At 41.5% G+C, this 16,136-nt stretch overlaps 1 protein-coding gene across 1 annotated transcript in view; it reads left to right on the top strand.

The window, feature by feature from the left end:
* Positions 1 to 16,136, top strand: part of sema6bb (sema domain, transmembrane domain (TM), and cytoplasmic domain, (semaphorin) 6Bb) — a 131,292-nt gene that overhangs the window by 57,058 nt on the left and 58,098 nt on the right. The window contains exons 2-3 of the mRNA XM_078259150.1: positions 8,741 to 8,865; positions 11,300 to 11,414. Of these exons, the coding sequence (XP_078115276.1) occupies positions 8,760 to 8,865; positions 11,300 to 11,414 (221 nt within the window). The 5' untranslated portion in view covers positions 8,741 to 8,759. The remainder of the gene's footprint in view (positions 1 to 8,740; positions 8,866 to 11,299; positions 11,415 to 16,136) is intronic.

The raw sequence follows: 16,136 nt of genomic DNA, 5'->3' as shown, positions 1-16,136 counted from the left end.
TATTGAGGCGCTACAGAGCTCCGGGACGCTGGCTACCAGCGGCAGTTGTTTAGCTGCCAATAGGTGACTGTGAGCCGGGTACAGGCACCACCAGATGAAGGTCCTTTCAGGGACCATGGTAGCTGAGTTAAGCCAGAAAAAGTGAGCGTCATGCGGCGATGACAATTAAGTTTAGGCACAAAAACCACTCATTAAGTTTAGGAAAAAGATTGGATGTGGATTAAAACACTCCCGAGGAACGAACGAGCGTTTCCTGGGTGAAAGTATTTTGTTTTCGCCGGATATAGTGAACTCGGCTCACGTCTTGAAAGCGCTGTGTTTTATGTTGACACCACGTTGTGCTATTTCATTTTAAGATTATTTTCCATTGGATACTGAATTGCATAAGTGTTTGCATGGCCGGGTGAGTGGCACTATATCGATGGTATTGGAAGGGGGATTTAATTCTTGCATGTTTTGTTTTGTTGTGTATGATCCAAAAACCTCCCCCCCTCTGCTTTTTTCACAAATCGCACTCTGGATAGGTGTGCATATGGAATAAGTCAGTGCCAGAGAGGTAGTGACTGTGGAGCAGGTAGGTACTAGGGCTAAAAACAAGAAGTAAAATGTTGTAATCAAATCTGAAACTAAACTAACTGCAAGCCAATGCAGAGATCTGACAAGTAACAGTGATGTATTCAAACTTGTTGTTTTTTTGGCAACGGCATTTTGAATAAGTTGTAGTCAGTCCACAGTCTTTTTAGATGGACTATATTGGACAAATCCACACCCCAAGATTTTGATCCAGGGCCAATATACAGTGTCATCACAGGAAGTAGCATGTACTTTATGTAGCAAGGATGAGAATAAGGGTGTAGAGGTCAGCATTGCACTCATATAACATTGTTGGACTCACCTTGGACAATTTCTTAAAAAAGGATTATCAAAACCACCACCCATATTACCCACAATGCAATTCGACAGCTGTCAGTTCAGTAAAAGATCACAGTGTGTAATGCTTGTAGCGGCTAATGTAGCCTCAAGCTTCTATCCATAAGCAAAGATGAGGAGGAGGCTACAGAGGTCTGGTAATCTCACTTCTTTCTAGCTCCACACCGCCAGATTTTTTATTTATTTTCAAACTTGTAGTCTTCGGGACCAACCGACGCCGCCTCAAGCAACATCACTTGAGGCAATTTACCAGATTTCATGGAGCTCCATCTGGGTTCACAAAAGGCTTCATACAGTTTTGTTTTCAAATATTCAGTCGTACTCCCACAGACCGGTAAATAGACTTTGATGGTGGAGTTCCCCTTTAAGGCATTTTTCTTAACCATAACCAATTAGCCTTACCTTAACCATGTCTGTCATAACCATGATCTTTCCCTAACCTTAACTGTAAATATTGAAGAAGGCAATTTTTTTTAGAATGTTGCCATTGGACATAAAAAAAACAACATTTATAACGTTGGCTTTGAACATAACATTTTGTTTTACAGAATTGTCCAGTATTAACATTCTTGTCTGGTGTTAGAGTTGAACCAACACAAAATTAGCACATGTAAGTGTTACTGCATTTATCGAGAAGCCTTTTCACTCCAGATATATTTTTAAGATGTTTTTGTTTTATTTGTGATGTAGCTCTGGGGCGAAAGACAATAATCAACAATAAAAACCCAGATTTATGACCTTTGTGGTACTGTACTTCCAGGGAGAAAGATGCTAATGAGAACATGTTATCTGCCACATAAGCTTAGCACAAATAACAAGAATATGGTTTTGTCTTTGTTGAGTTGCAGGAAGTTCTGGGACATCCACTTCTTTAAGTCTTTAATGCTTGAGGACTCCAGAGGACAAGTGTGGATACTGTATAGCAGATTCAAATCAACTTTATTATCCCACATAGGAAAATTTTTTGGTCCAGTCTAGATCCCATAAAGTCCACAGCCTTGAATTTTTGATTTATGTGGCCTAGAGGCAACATGTACAGGCTGAAAAGCAATGGTCCAAGTATTGACACCTGAGGGACTCCATTTTCCTAGACATAAAGAGATGCAGATACATGTCATCCCTTTAGATAAGTTGAAAACCAGGAAAGTACAGAGCCAAGAAGTCATTCCCACTAGTCTACTCTTGGCTCAGTCTGAATATAAATCTGGCAATGCAAGTGTATTGGCTCTGTGCTCTTCCTCTCGTCTGTTTCTTTGTCTTTCTTTCTCTCTCATTTCGAACATTCTTTGGCTTCACTCTCTCCATGTCCGGTGTGACTCCCCCTCTCTGTTTGAATGTCTCACTTGTCTCTCTTTCACCTCGGTTTCTCTTCATCATTCCCTGTAGTGCATTATTTTTGTTGTTTTGTTTGTCCTGCCCTGTCCTGTCCTCTTTTTTTTTTATAGCCGCTGTGTTCACAGCGTTCTGTCTCACGTCTTAATTTCTATTCCATTTCCTCCTCACTTCCCTGCAGCTTATAGCATCTTGTGTTATTGCTGATTGAAGGAAATCCAAGCAGCATCAGGCGATCACCTGTCATTGATTCTACACACTCCATGAAGCAGCCTCTCCTATCCTCTCTCATTAATATGACAATTAGGCCAGTCTCTGGGAAATCTATGGGGTGTCTTTAAGTCTGCATAAAGAAAATAGAATAATCATAAAATCCTCCACTGCTTACTTGATACACTTTCCCATGTACCGGCACAATCTTGTGTATCGAACTCTGAAGGTCAACTCGGTGATGTGAAACAATAAAAGCAGAGCAAAGTGGAGTGTACACTTTTGCCTCTGGCAAAGGAGTATTTCTTTGAACATTAATTCCTCTTAAAAAGTTAAGTGTTTTAAGGATCAAGTCGTTTGGTAGTTTGAGTCTATCTCCCTTCTAATAACAAAGGTTATTAGAGCTTGAAACCATTTGGGTTGTTGTTGGCTCCTCTCCAGTATTCTCTCTTTTTGCAGAGCTTTATTGGAAACTGTGAATTGAATTGAATCAAGACAAGATTCTGGTACTACTACTTCATCTCCTACTGCTACTATAGCTTCTACTACTATCATGTCCAGGACAAACAGTTTCTTAAAGTATTTTTCAATCAGCATGCAGATCTCTTTGAGAATGTCTTTGATTAAATCTTTGTGCTACTATTATCAATCACAGAAAATCATGACAACAGCACTTCAAAATGTAAACTTGCATTAATTGAGTTAATTGGCCACTTGGGCGCAGCATAACAAGCTGTAAAAACAACATTGACATAAAGTTGATACGGAAAACGCTTGTCTATTTATACATCTGGGTTTTCAGCTGCTAAATGCGCCACTTTTTTTCCAGCTAGATGCTAACTTTATCTGTTTGCTGTTTGGTGCATTTTGGTGTTCGTTTGGTACAGTTTCTTCAGCGGCCTTCTACTGCTGGAAACAAGGTTCATGAAAGCACTGATAGTGAACCAAAACAGTAAAGTGTTGGGCTGGGCAGTTAAACCATGAGGTGAAAGAGGCTAAAACACATGCTAAGGAAATCTGTATAGTTCATACTTGAGTGATAATTGTCTGCGGGTTTATTATTAGGACTGTCCCCTTTCACATACAAGTAGTCATGTCATCCATTGGTAATATAAAAATATTGAATAGTGCACCTTTAATATGTGCAATACTTGCAAATTAAATTATAAAAACATTAATATTTATGGTGCATGAAAATTTAATTTCCTTTGTAAAATGATGATAAAAGGATTTGAGTGGAAATAGACCATGTTTGAATGAATTCTTCCTCTGTGCATGCTTTTTGAAGCTGGGCGACCAGTGTGAAGTGAAAAGGGATTATATCAAGCTATTGCTTGAGTACTGTGTTACCAGTACTGATACCTCTATATAATACTTGATAGCCACTGTTATTATATTTTAATCATAAATACCCCAACCACCATAGTGTCCCCATTAATGCTGCTCTATTTCATTACCATTTTCCCTATATCTAGGACATGCATAATCTTGGTTTTCTTTCTACTGTCCAATTTTTAGTGCAAGTACCTCACAGCTGTGTAATGAAAACACATTGAGAACGTACAGTACATGTCGACAAGACTGGGGCTAAGGGAGAGCAAGAGAGAAACCCAGGTGTAACGAGATGGTTAAAGAGAAAAGGTTGAGAGACTGTGGAGAGGAGAAAGCGAGAACCATGGCAACCGTAATAAGCGACAAAAGCATTTCAGAGCATATTAGTGCCTTCATTTGATGATGAGGTGTTCTATTTGCATTCAAAGTATCCAAAGCCCTGCAGCAGAGGGTCAATATCTCTGAATAACCAGCAACCAATTCCACATTGCAGGCATTCCTCACATATCGTCTTTGCCATCAAACAGTTACCTCCTCTCTTTTAAGAGTCTGTTCTTTCGCCTGACTTACCTCTGTATCAGAACTGTATCAGTCCTCATTAGGGCTTTGCTAAAGACATTAGACATCATTGATTGGCTGATGATTTGTTATCTAAGTTATCTGAGTTGGCCACAGTGGTGATCATTTGGTCCAGGGAGAACCCCCCCCACACACACACACACACACACACACACACACACACACACACACATGCACACACACATGCACACACACACACACACACACACACACACACACACACACACACACACACACACACTACTTTTTTCGGCAGCTAAATTATCTCTTAATAACTTTGTTTAGGAAATGACCTGTTTAAACACCCATAATCAAATTGATCTGGGGCTGTGGAAACAGACAAATTAACAGGTCTGTTTAAATCCCGTTGAAGCGGTTGGAGCATGATGGCGAGTTCAGGAGTCTTGTTTCATTAATAGTAAAAAAAAGATAGTTAGAGTCAATGGGGTATTAAAGATCAGACTGAAGGTTAACTTGACTGACTATCGTTTGCGTTTTTCCTCCACTAGCCATCTGTATTAACTTGGCGCCCACATAAGACTGTTGGGATGATGCCTGAAATCAAGCTCAATCCCTGAATATGTTTGTCACAACACTGAAAACAATAGTCCCCACGGTGAAGGACACAATAATTTGCTACTGACATTGGACTTTTTAACATTTCTTAAATCCACAGAGCCCACACAGTGTGCCAGCTTCAATATGACTTTGATGACATCTACTGCCATTTCAATTTTCGAACACAAAGTGCTACTGCACCCTGGGGTTGAATATTTTGGATTAGTGTCTCCTCCAAATGGCAAAATGTATATGTGACTTGCAGTATTTCTCGTTCAATAATAATGGCGTATTACTGTACAGCTTGTGCCACGCAGTGAGGCTTTTGAATGGACTCAGCTGGAGCCATTTGTCATAATTACAGAGATGCTTTGGCTCTGAACCATTTACACACACACATACACACACACACACACACACACACACACACACATACTTGTGTATCTACTTATTCTGCTGTCCCATGAAATTGTATAGCCCAGGGTGTCTAATTATACTAATCGAATGCGTACCGCCTGACATTTATTCATACATTATTAATAGCAGAAACAATAGAATCTGTGATTGGATATAGTGACTTCCTGACTTCTCATCTTCTCTTTCTCTCTCTATTTCATACTTATCGCTCACTCCCTCTCTCTCTCTCTCTCTCTCTCTCTCTCTCTCTCTCTCTCTCTTTACCCCATGACCTTCTTTCTTCTCTTGGTGACTCTTTCCCCTTCACCTCCTGTAATTATGCTTGTGGGTGTTGAGTAATTAGCATGCCTCCCACTTTTATTCTGATGTCAGAGAAGGGAATGTGAGAAATGTCCCACAAAGATTGTGTCCTGATAAGGTTATGTCTCGGACTCCATTAAAGAGACGGCTGCACAATGGCTGTTTGTATCCTTCGGGGAAGAGAGAGAGTAAGGGAGTGAGTGAGTGAGTGAAAGAGAGACTAAAAAATTATTGTTTCTATGTGACTACATAGAGTACAATATGCCAGCATTTTACATATATATACATACTAATTGTCATTCTTTTTAGTCTGGGGCTGTTTGCCATTGTTTGAGCAAGGTCCCTTATTTCTAATTCGAAGGGTCTATGTAACTATTCTAAAAAGAAAAAACTGTTTTGCTTCTCCCCCTTGTGCAATTCATTACACTTAGGGTTTTTTAAGTTTGCCTCAACAGCCTTACCAGCCTTGGTCTGGTATGACCAGTAGCTTATGGTGGCTAATATTAGCTGGCTTTAGATAGATATTAGTGTATAACTGACATTACAGTCAGTTCCCTGATGTAATGACTCTTTTCTACTTGTGCTACTGTTATACTAGCCTATGTTTCCAATTTAAATATATTTCTTGTAATAAATAATAACCCTTGCAATAAAATAGGCCCTCCTGCTCTGACTGCTTGCACATACCGAGGCGGTTGCTATGGAACGTAGTCTACACTAGCAGCTAGCATTCACCAAAGTCAAGCAATAACACTAACTAACTAACCGATCGAGGCAGCGGTAGACCAGCCACTCCTGTGTTCTGCAAGGTGAAATAGCTGTTTTTGTTAAAGGAGTCTGGTGGCTTTGAAGAGAGCATAGAGTAGATAACAGTTACCCGTCGAAAAAGGGCCGTCTGACGTTTTATACTCAGAAGTGGAGTGATACTGAATTGTGCAAAGGAATTAGACATCATAGCTGTTGCGGTTACTATATTACTATGAACCATTTCGATTGCTTGATTTGAGTTGAAAAAAAAAGTAAATTATAAATTATATCTTACAGAAAAGTGTGCTTTTAACTTTGTGGCAACTTTTAGGAAAGGCGGTTTTCAGTTTCAACATGACAATGGCCCTGTGCACAAGGTTTTATCATAATTTATGTGTCATCAACAAAACTCAGAATCTTTGCCAATAAAGCTCTCTCAAACCCACAGTACAGTTCAGTTGACTGTTAGTTGAACTAAACACAAAACCAGTCTAAGAGAGATAAAGGCTGACACAGAAAGGAAGCGTGCATAGTGGAAACTGTATGTTCAAGTCTTTGTTTTACACATTGTGCATCTGTGACCACAGTAAAATGCTGGGGAGTTTTGCATAAAGAAATCTAACCCTGAGTATTCAAATTTGAGATGTTGCAATTGTGCATGACTGAAAGAAATGTTTTGTGATTGCAACAGTGGGGATAGAAGGCCTCTCCGCTTGATTTTCAAAACAAATTACCCAATGTTGCATTCAGTGTTAAGATGACAACAAGACGTGGCTACCTCTAGCTCACCCAGTAGAGTGTGCGCTCCATGTAGGCTGAGGCCTTGGCAGCAGCCCGGGTTCTAATCCTACCCGCGGCCCTTTGCTGCATGTCGTCCCTCTTCTCTCTCCACTTTCATGTCGATTAAAGGCCATAAAAGTCTTAAAAACAACAAGACGAAAATCAAATAATGTGAAATCTATCAAAATCAAATTACGTTTTGAGAAATTTCGAGGAAAACACAATTCCACGCCAGGCTTGTATGGAGAGGAAAAAATTGATAGAAAATTCAGGCCTGAACTCTTGTTGATTGTGGGAAATTTCAAGCAGATGTGACAATGTACACTGTAGTTACAGCCACTTTCTCGTTCATCGTTAAACACTCAAAATGGCCGCCATGCCACGCCCACACCGTTTGACGAAAAGTTTTTCTTTTAATAATTTGAAGTCCATTGGATGAAATCTCTAGGAGGAGTTTGTTAAAGTCTTGCACCTTGACTTTTAGGCCTACTTCCTGTTGCTACCAGGGGGCGTTATGACTTTGAGCCAATATCGGCCTGTACATGTCCTCAGGGTTGGACTCTTATGAATCCTTGAACTTTCAATTCAAAATGGCGGACTACCTGTTGGGTTTAGGGTATGGCTCCAATGGCGTTTTTTGAACGTCTTGACATGCTACATATGTGTACCAAGTTTCGTTAGTCTACGTTAAACGTATTGCAGGGGCTCAATTTCTTTAACTTTGTAGGGGGAGCTAGCAAGCCATTTTTGTGCGCCTATTCCTGAAACCCTTAAAATATCAAATTTTTCGTGAGTTTGTGAGTATGATAAGGTCCCCAAAAAGGCAATTCATTGCGCGGGAAAAGAAAGAATAATAATTCCTTCAGTTTCAATAGGGCCTTTGCCGCTGTCGGCACTCAGGCCCTAATAAAAGCACCTGTTGAATGCACATTGAATTCCACCACACACACGCTACAGCAGCGGAATTGCAGTAACAGCACGCAGAGGTAGCGACCAGCCAGTCATGCCTGCCTGCTGAGGTTTGTGGCTGAAGTCGATAGCAATCCTGAGAGCGTTTCTCCTCCGAGGCAGTGCTTGATACATTTTCTAGATGGATTGTGTAAGTAACTTAATTTGGGTATGATTTGTATTTCCACATGAATCACATCCTGCATGTAGGGTTGCTGTACTGCCAGATGAAAAATACCAACAGTTGTCAGAGAGGTGATTTGCGTAGCTGGCAAGCATTTAATTTAGGTAAACCACCACTTCTCTCCCTCTCTCAGCCTCTATAATATCCTGGATAATGCTAGATGTCTGGAGGGTTATTGAGCCTTTCACTCACTCTCTGTCTATACAGATTTTCCCTTCATCTATAGGCCATATATTTCCCTCTGTCTTGCCCAAGATGTTGCCCCTTTGCCTCCTTCTCATTTTTCTCAGATGTGTCATACGTGGTGTGATGTTTGATGTGGTTATGTTGTGCCACAGTGATCTGGCTGCATTCAGAGCTGACTGGACACTTCTCCCTCAGTGGATGACTTCATGTTTCTGTCTTTTTCTTTATTTCCCACAGACTCCGCCTTTGTGTTGCTATGGCGACCGTGGCCCCTCCCTTCTTCCTGCTGTGTTGCCTGCTCCGAACGGCCAGCTCGGCGTTCCCAGAGGAACCGGGGCCCCTCAATTTCATCCCCACTGAAGGTATTGACCTCCCCAAATTTCCCGCCCTCTAGCCGCCTACTCCCCTGCGTGTCTCTCTCCCAGTCGTGATGTGTGTGTGAGGTGTGGGGTCACGGCCTAACAGGCAGGGTGTTGAATTGGGGAAAGGGCAAGAAGGAGGCGGAGGGTCAGACAGGCTCTCACACAAAGGGTGTTGACTGGTGTTCAGGTCAGGAGGTGTGGGGTCGCATTCAGGAATGAGAGTGTAGGAAGGGGCTCTCACGTTCATGACTTTCCCACACACACACTCAGATCCTCGAGAGACGCCTTACACACTCAGACTTTGAGTCTCCATATCAGCTTGGCAGTCTCCAGCTCAGACCCGACCTTGATTGATCGCAGTTCAATATTATTGATTGATGGTTTCCCTGCCGAGTCTAGAGCCTTCTCCACATATCAATACCAAACAGTAGAGTGTAGACGTTGTCAGGGTACTGAGCGGTACACTGAGCCGCTGTGTTGGACTCAGCAGCTGTGGTTTACAGCCGGTATAGGTTATAGTAGAAAATGCAGGCTTATCTGGATGGTCAGACAAGACAAGTAGAGGGAGGCGTGGAGGAGGACAGAGAGAGAAAAGAAAGAATCACAGTGGGTCCCAGGAAAAAGTGACGTAGATACAATAGGAAGAAATTACAGGATAGAAATAAAGCGGAAGCAGACAAATTATAGAGGTAAAGATATATATATATATCTATCTATATATATATATATATATATAGATAGATAGATAGATAGATAGATAGATAGATAGATACTTTATTGATCCCCAAGGGGAAATTAAAGATCCCAGTAGCTTAAAGACATCACACACAACATACACATACATCATAAACAGGATGATAAAATAGCAAATCCTCATGAATAATATGGACAATAAAAGAAAAGATACTATATAAAAAATCCACATGAATGTACTAAGAGATGTATAAGCATGAGACGCTTGCAGTGACATGGCAGGGACTGACCCTGTGATTCAGTATGCATGGCAAGGTGCTCTATGAGAGTGTGTGTCATGGTGGTAGTGCAAATAAGTCCAATAGTGCAAGGATAAAGTCTAGAGACCAGCCTTAAATATGGACGATATAAGGAGAAGGTGACCGATGAATGGTCTATAGGGTGAGATTTAAAGAGGTAAATGATGAAAGTGCGGAGAAGAGATGAAAATATTCTCATTCACCTCAGTCGAGGTCAAAGACAGATTGCTAATCCATCTGATTTATATGTGTGATTTCTGCTTCTCTCTTCACTTTATTTTTTCTCTGTGATTTTGCACATCTGCGGGACGACATGCATAAAAACATGCTGAAAATTCTCCATTACTTTTATATTTGATTTCTGTCCCCTAAGTTTTCGCTTCCTTCGATGTACCGAACTCCTCGTCCTTCGAAACACTTTGAACATTTTGTTTTACCTTTTCAATGCTTTTGAAAATGTCACCTGTTTCTGCGTCTCTCTCTTTTTGAATTATCTGAATCACTTGGCAGAACATGTCTTGCCAAACAAAAGGCAACATGCAAATAAACAATTTATCAAAATTTAGTCCCAATCAGTCGACAAACAAGAACTTGTTAATGTAACGGTGACATATGATGTATAGTTCAGACATCTTTTATTTATTATTTGGATTAGTTGTTTCTTGTATCTCACTTTGTGCTCCGCTCTGTGTCTTTAGCTGTGTTCGAAACTGTTCCCTATCACGGAAATAGTGCACTATATGGTGTGTTCGCCATTTTGTAGTGGTGTTCGAATTCTCCGCGGTAAATTTCATTCACTATATACAGTAGTCCACTATAAAATACCCACAATGCACTGCTTATTTGAGTGTACATATGATTTCCCTACATTCTACTCCCGTATACCACAATGCAACACTGACGTTTTTTCCCGGAGGTGAAGAAGAAGCCGAAATCACCGCGACAACTGAAAAGGAGAAATGGAGCGGACTTTCGTTTCTAAACAGTGGAAATGTAACATGCAACATATATATAACCTTTTACTATTTTTCTGAGTGCTCAGTTTGTTTCAAGGACGTATAAGAAGTATTTTAGTTTTGGTTTGTTTACATGATGCTGGGCGCGCCCACCTCCGTCACACAAAGGGCGCATCTCCTGACGCAAGTCACGCAATAATGTGTTTTCGGTGAGTGTCTGTAATCTCGTTCGGTCGTTCCACTATATAGGGAATAGTGAGTGAGTGAACGAGGGAGCGGTTTCGAACACAGCTGCTGTATGCTTATAGTAGCAGATATGCTGCTGTTTGAAAGAAAGGTCTCAGTCTTTGTCACCTTGGATACCTGTTACTGCTGTAGAACTGTAAAAACAAACTCAAACCACTTTTATGTTGATGACTTTTGATGGATGTCAGTTTGGGAATCAGCCATCATCATTCTGTGTTTCTGTCTCTCATTCACCGACAGTGGTGAGAAGATACCCAGTGTTTCTGGGCCGACCCCACCGAACATGGCTGAGACAAGAGCCTCTGCACATCCAGAGGATTCTCCAAGTCAATCGGACACTCTACATTGGGGCCAGGTACAACACAGACAGACAGACATACATAGTAGAAACAAATTCATAGTATAAGGAATATGCTTTGAGAAATCTGGGACCTGTGATATGCCTTTGATTGCTTGCATCACACACATGTACAAGTACAAATATAGCTCTGTCAGAGCCAATTTTACCCTTTAATATCTGTTAGATTGTCTGTTATTACTTCTTTTGTTGCCAAGTAACATTAGCCACTGCCACTGGGCATCATTTTAGAATGTACAGTGTATGAGCCTCAAACCAACATTTACTAATAAAACATACCATCAGTATTACAGCTGTAGAGAGGTACGCGTTTCTGGTTGAATTTATTATTGTGGCAGCTCCAACACTTTGGTCAGTGTTTCAACATGCTAACTGTATACACGTTGAAATGTTAACATGCTAATATTAACATTCAGCTGTGGTTTAGCGCTGCTGGGGTTAATTTTGGACTCTCCTCTGATTCAGGTGATTTCATAAAAATGTAATAATTTTCTCTCTTTTTTAAGTTGCTGGTGTGATCAGACCTGAACAGACAATTAAAGGTCCTATGACATGTTGCTCTTTGGATGCTTTTATATAGGCCTTAGTGGTCCACTAATACTGTATACTGTATCTTTCCCGAAATTCAGCCTTGGTGCAGAATTACAGCCACTAGAGCCAGTCCCACAATCAGCTTTCCTTAGGATGTGCCATTGTGTGTCTGTAGCTTTAAATGCTATTGAGGAGGAGAGAGGGGGGGCAAGATGGAGGGTGGGGGTGTGGCCTTGTTTGCAAGCCATGATGTCTCTCTCTTTCTCATGGGCGGGCCAAATGCTCTGCGGGCAAACCAGAGAAAGGGGAGGTAACTTTGCCCCTCATGACAACATAAGGGTGAGATTCCAGTGAGCTTTCATTTTCTCAAAGGTGGAGCAGGGCTCGGTTTACACCTATCGCCATTTGTAGCCACTTGGGGATCGTAGGCAGGCTGGGGGAACTCACATTAATGTTGAAAAACCTCATAAAGTGAATTTTTCATGCCATGGGACCTTTAAAACTTGGAGGTCAGTTTTTGTAATATACAGTAATAAAAGTAACTTTGTTACTCATTCCCTGTCAAATGAGATTTTGTTTACACTTTCTGTACTGTATGTTACTTGACTCAAAAAAATGAATTCTGTAAAATATTTTCGCTGAATTTTGAGAGTTGGATAGTTTTTTGCCACTGGGAGTTTTTGTCATGTTTGCACCCTAATACCATCTTAGACAGGAAGCCATATGTAGGGTTCAATATCATTAGACATATAGTCTTTATCGTTGACGTTTCACTTCCAGGATTGTTCAGGTGCTGCTGGAAATCCCTAATTTCGGCCGGATGTTTGTCACCTTCCGCTTTCTTTGTGTTGGCATTTTAAACTCCGGTTGATTTATGAGGACTATGGTTAACTGCTCCTCAGATCTTTGCAAGGTAAATCGAGACAGCTAGCTAGACTATCTGTTGAATTTGAGTTTTCTGTTGCACAACTAAAACAACTTTTGAACGTACACGTTCCACCAAAACCCGAGGCAGGTTTTGCAGCGGCACCGTGGCTCCGTCTGGGGCTTAGTGCCGCCCAAGACGATTGTGATTGGTTTAAGGAAATGCCAATAAACCAGAGCACGTTTTTTCCAATCCAGGAATGTTGTGTGGACTAGCCAGACCCTCCTCCGCAGCGCTGTGGAGGAAGGTCTGGCAATGCGAAACTATTAGACATTTAACTCCTAGAGCAATGACATTTGTTCGGGCACAGACAAAAAGTATGTGCAACAGATCCAAATTATCGAAAGACACGTGCATATGTCAGATTTGTTATTAGTGGCCCTTAGGTGCAAAATGGGTGGTTTTGGGGCCCCATCTCCCAAAGTATATACTGTACATATGGGCTTTCCATAGTTCCGGCTAAAATTACAGTATTGGACTGATGTGCCAAATTTCAAGGGCTCTAACATCATCAGAATGCAAGATGTGGCAAGTATGGCAAACCTTTCTCACCTAGCGTTCCTATCAAATAAAGGCGGATAGGCCCAAAAAATAATCTTTAAAAAAATAAAAATAAAATTTGTTACAGTAGCTTCATTTGAAGGCTGATATTTGGCCATACAAATGCTTTCTAGTTTGGTGTCCATCTGTCAGTCTGGTGAATGTGCTGATCCTGGACAGACAGAAGCCCTGGTGATCAGGAGGGCCAGACGAGGCTGGCCTGCTCAGCTGCACCGGGTTTACACCATAAAGCTACATCTGCTGCTCCCCGGAGCCATTCAGGAGCCGACATGAAACAGACTGAACTAACAAAAAACATACACCTCATGATTTACTGCCCTGGTTGTCTAAAAAATAATCAAGCTTGAAACATGCTAAAGAAATGAGACACAGTAAGTTTCCCCATATGGTGCTGGTTATTAACTGTAGTGGCAGTCTGAAAGAAGACTGAAGTGGTTTCCAACAAGAGACGCCACTGTGGTCCAGGAAATGACCCAGTCCCTGGCCTCCAGCTGGCCTAACCCCACTACTGAGAGTTGGTAGTAAATATATCAAACTATGTAACATGGTTCCAGCCATTCTGACTACACTGAGAGGGTCTAGAAGCACACAGCCTGATAGTAAAACTGCACACAGACAACTGCAGCTACTGCAGTCTGCAGGTCTGCTTTTAAATATTGCCGTTGCCATTACGCAGTCTGAGAGACGTTCATTTCAATTTACAGCTGCAGAACTTATTTTACTGAATAGCAGAGGTAAACTGATATGAATGTCTCAGCCAACCAGATGATAATGAAATGCAAGACTGACAGGTGGAAAGACGAGAGAGGCAAGGGGGTTCACAGCAGCGTGATGGATTCACAGAAAGAGAGTATATTTATATATTTCTTGAAAGTGGCTAATAGTGTTTGCGGCTTCCTCCAGAAACAGCCTAGAAAGAAACAGATCCGTGTTCAAATGCTTGTATGAGCCAGAGACAACCCAGCAGGGAGACAGAGGTTTAAAAAGTGTAATATATAAATAAGTACCTGAGCGGTGGCAGGAATGTAGGTAGGTAGCCAAAAGCTCCCACCAATTGCATGGCCTGATAAGACGCCTCACTCATCCCCAAATCCTGTCACCATTAGCATAGCTGCTCCCTAGACTGCAAGCGCCGCTAAATCCCTGCCCCAAGCACCTGCTGAGAGCAGCTACCTCTCCCTAGTCACCTCCCCATCCTTGCTAAATGAAAGTAAACTATGTACTGTATTTGGCTGCTGGAGTAAAGCACCTTGCTGTGTTAAGCCCTATTCCATTGCTGTCCAGATGAGCAGCTGTGGATCCTGTGGTCTTCAGCCCTCAGACAGATCCAAGGGGGTAATCCACACAAATATAAACCAATTGGAGAGTGTTTATCTATTGACAAGATGAGCAAAGGAACAAAGCCAATTCTTGATTAACTGTTCCAATTGCGATAAAGCGTAAGGGGTTTTTGCCATCTGGCTCTGTGTGTGTGTGTGTGTGTGTGTGTATATGTGTGTGTGTGTGTGTGTGTGTGTGTGTGTGTGTGTGTGTGTGCGTGCGTGCGTGCGTGCGTGCGTGCGTGTGTGTGTGTGTGTGTGTGTGTGTGTGTGTGTGTGCGCGTGTGTGTACGTTTGCATTAGATGGAGAGGGAAAGTGTGTTGACTTACTGCCAGGTTGGTGTTGCTCTGTTTATTAGCCCGCATACGCTGACTTCAGAGGTCACGGCGAGTCATGTGGCGGCAGTCACAGCCAGGTGAAATGCCTCATGGCAGACGGACAGGGAGACGCTCACTTGTGGCAAAGATTGGAAAGCTTGGGAGGTAAAGCTGCCGGGCTGTTCAGCTGTAGAGCGGCTAGCAGAGAAAGTATAGCATGCAGACAAGGGCAAGCATGTGGGGAGATCACATACCATAGACACTATATACTAGTACTATAAGGTGCACACTCTGGACTAATCCTCATAGGACAATGTTTTGCCGTTAGTATACAACTAGTTAATGGCACTTTGCCAATGACTTGCAGACTGATGTAATTTAAACTACAACTTTGGAAAGCTGCTGTTTCAAAGTTTAGAAATATAACTAGAGCGGCAACCAGTGACTATTTTCATTATTAATCCATCTACCTTTTTTCTTGATTAATCTGTTAGGCATTTGGCCTATGATAAGTCAGTGTGTGGACATGGCAGGCATAAGTAGTCACAGATGGACTTTCAAAAGGTGGGTTTTATGAAGGAAGAACACAATTTACAAAATAAGCCCATACTTATTTTTGTCACTATTTATTTTCACCCCAATTTAAACTCTTTTGTTGATAGATGTTACTTATTTTGTATTGCATGTGCAGGAATTCCTAGTTTCAGATATTTGTTTTTATTTGGATTTATTGGATTTTGAAATTCTTGTCCATTTTATCAATTATTAATATGTAGTCGTCTTTGGTGCGATTTGACTGCTTTTTTGATTGGTTGTTGCAGCCCTAGGCTCAAGTATACAGATGAGGTACTGTGAGTTTAATGCTTGACGGTCTTTGACCAAAGTGTTGCTCGCTCAATGAACTAGTGGGTGGTGCATTATTTTTCTGCACTTTTCAGTTTTTGAGAGCACTACAAATTGAATTTTTAGGAGTTAGTATGTGATATCAAACTGTGGCACATATTTACAGACACCTAAATACATGCAAACTTGCACACAGACGTGCCAAAAGGGTTCTCTCCCTCA

The sequence above is a fragment of the Sander vitreus genome, chromosome 9, assembly GCF_031162955.1.
Source record: "Sander vitreus isolate 19-12246 chromosome 9, sanVit1, whole genome shotgun sequence".
Classification (NCBI taxonomy): Eukaryota; Metazoa; Chordata; class Actinopteri; order Perciformes; family Percidae; genus Sander; species Sander vitreus.
The sequence above is the reverse complement of the archived record's forward strand: the minus strand, read 5'-3'. Positions and strand labels throughout refer to the sequence as shown.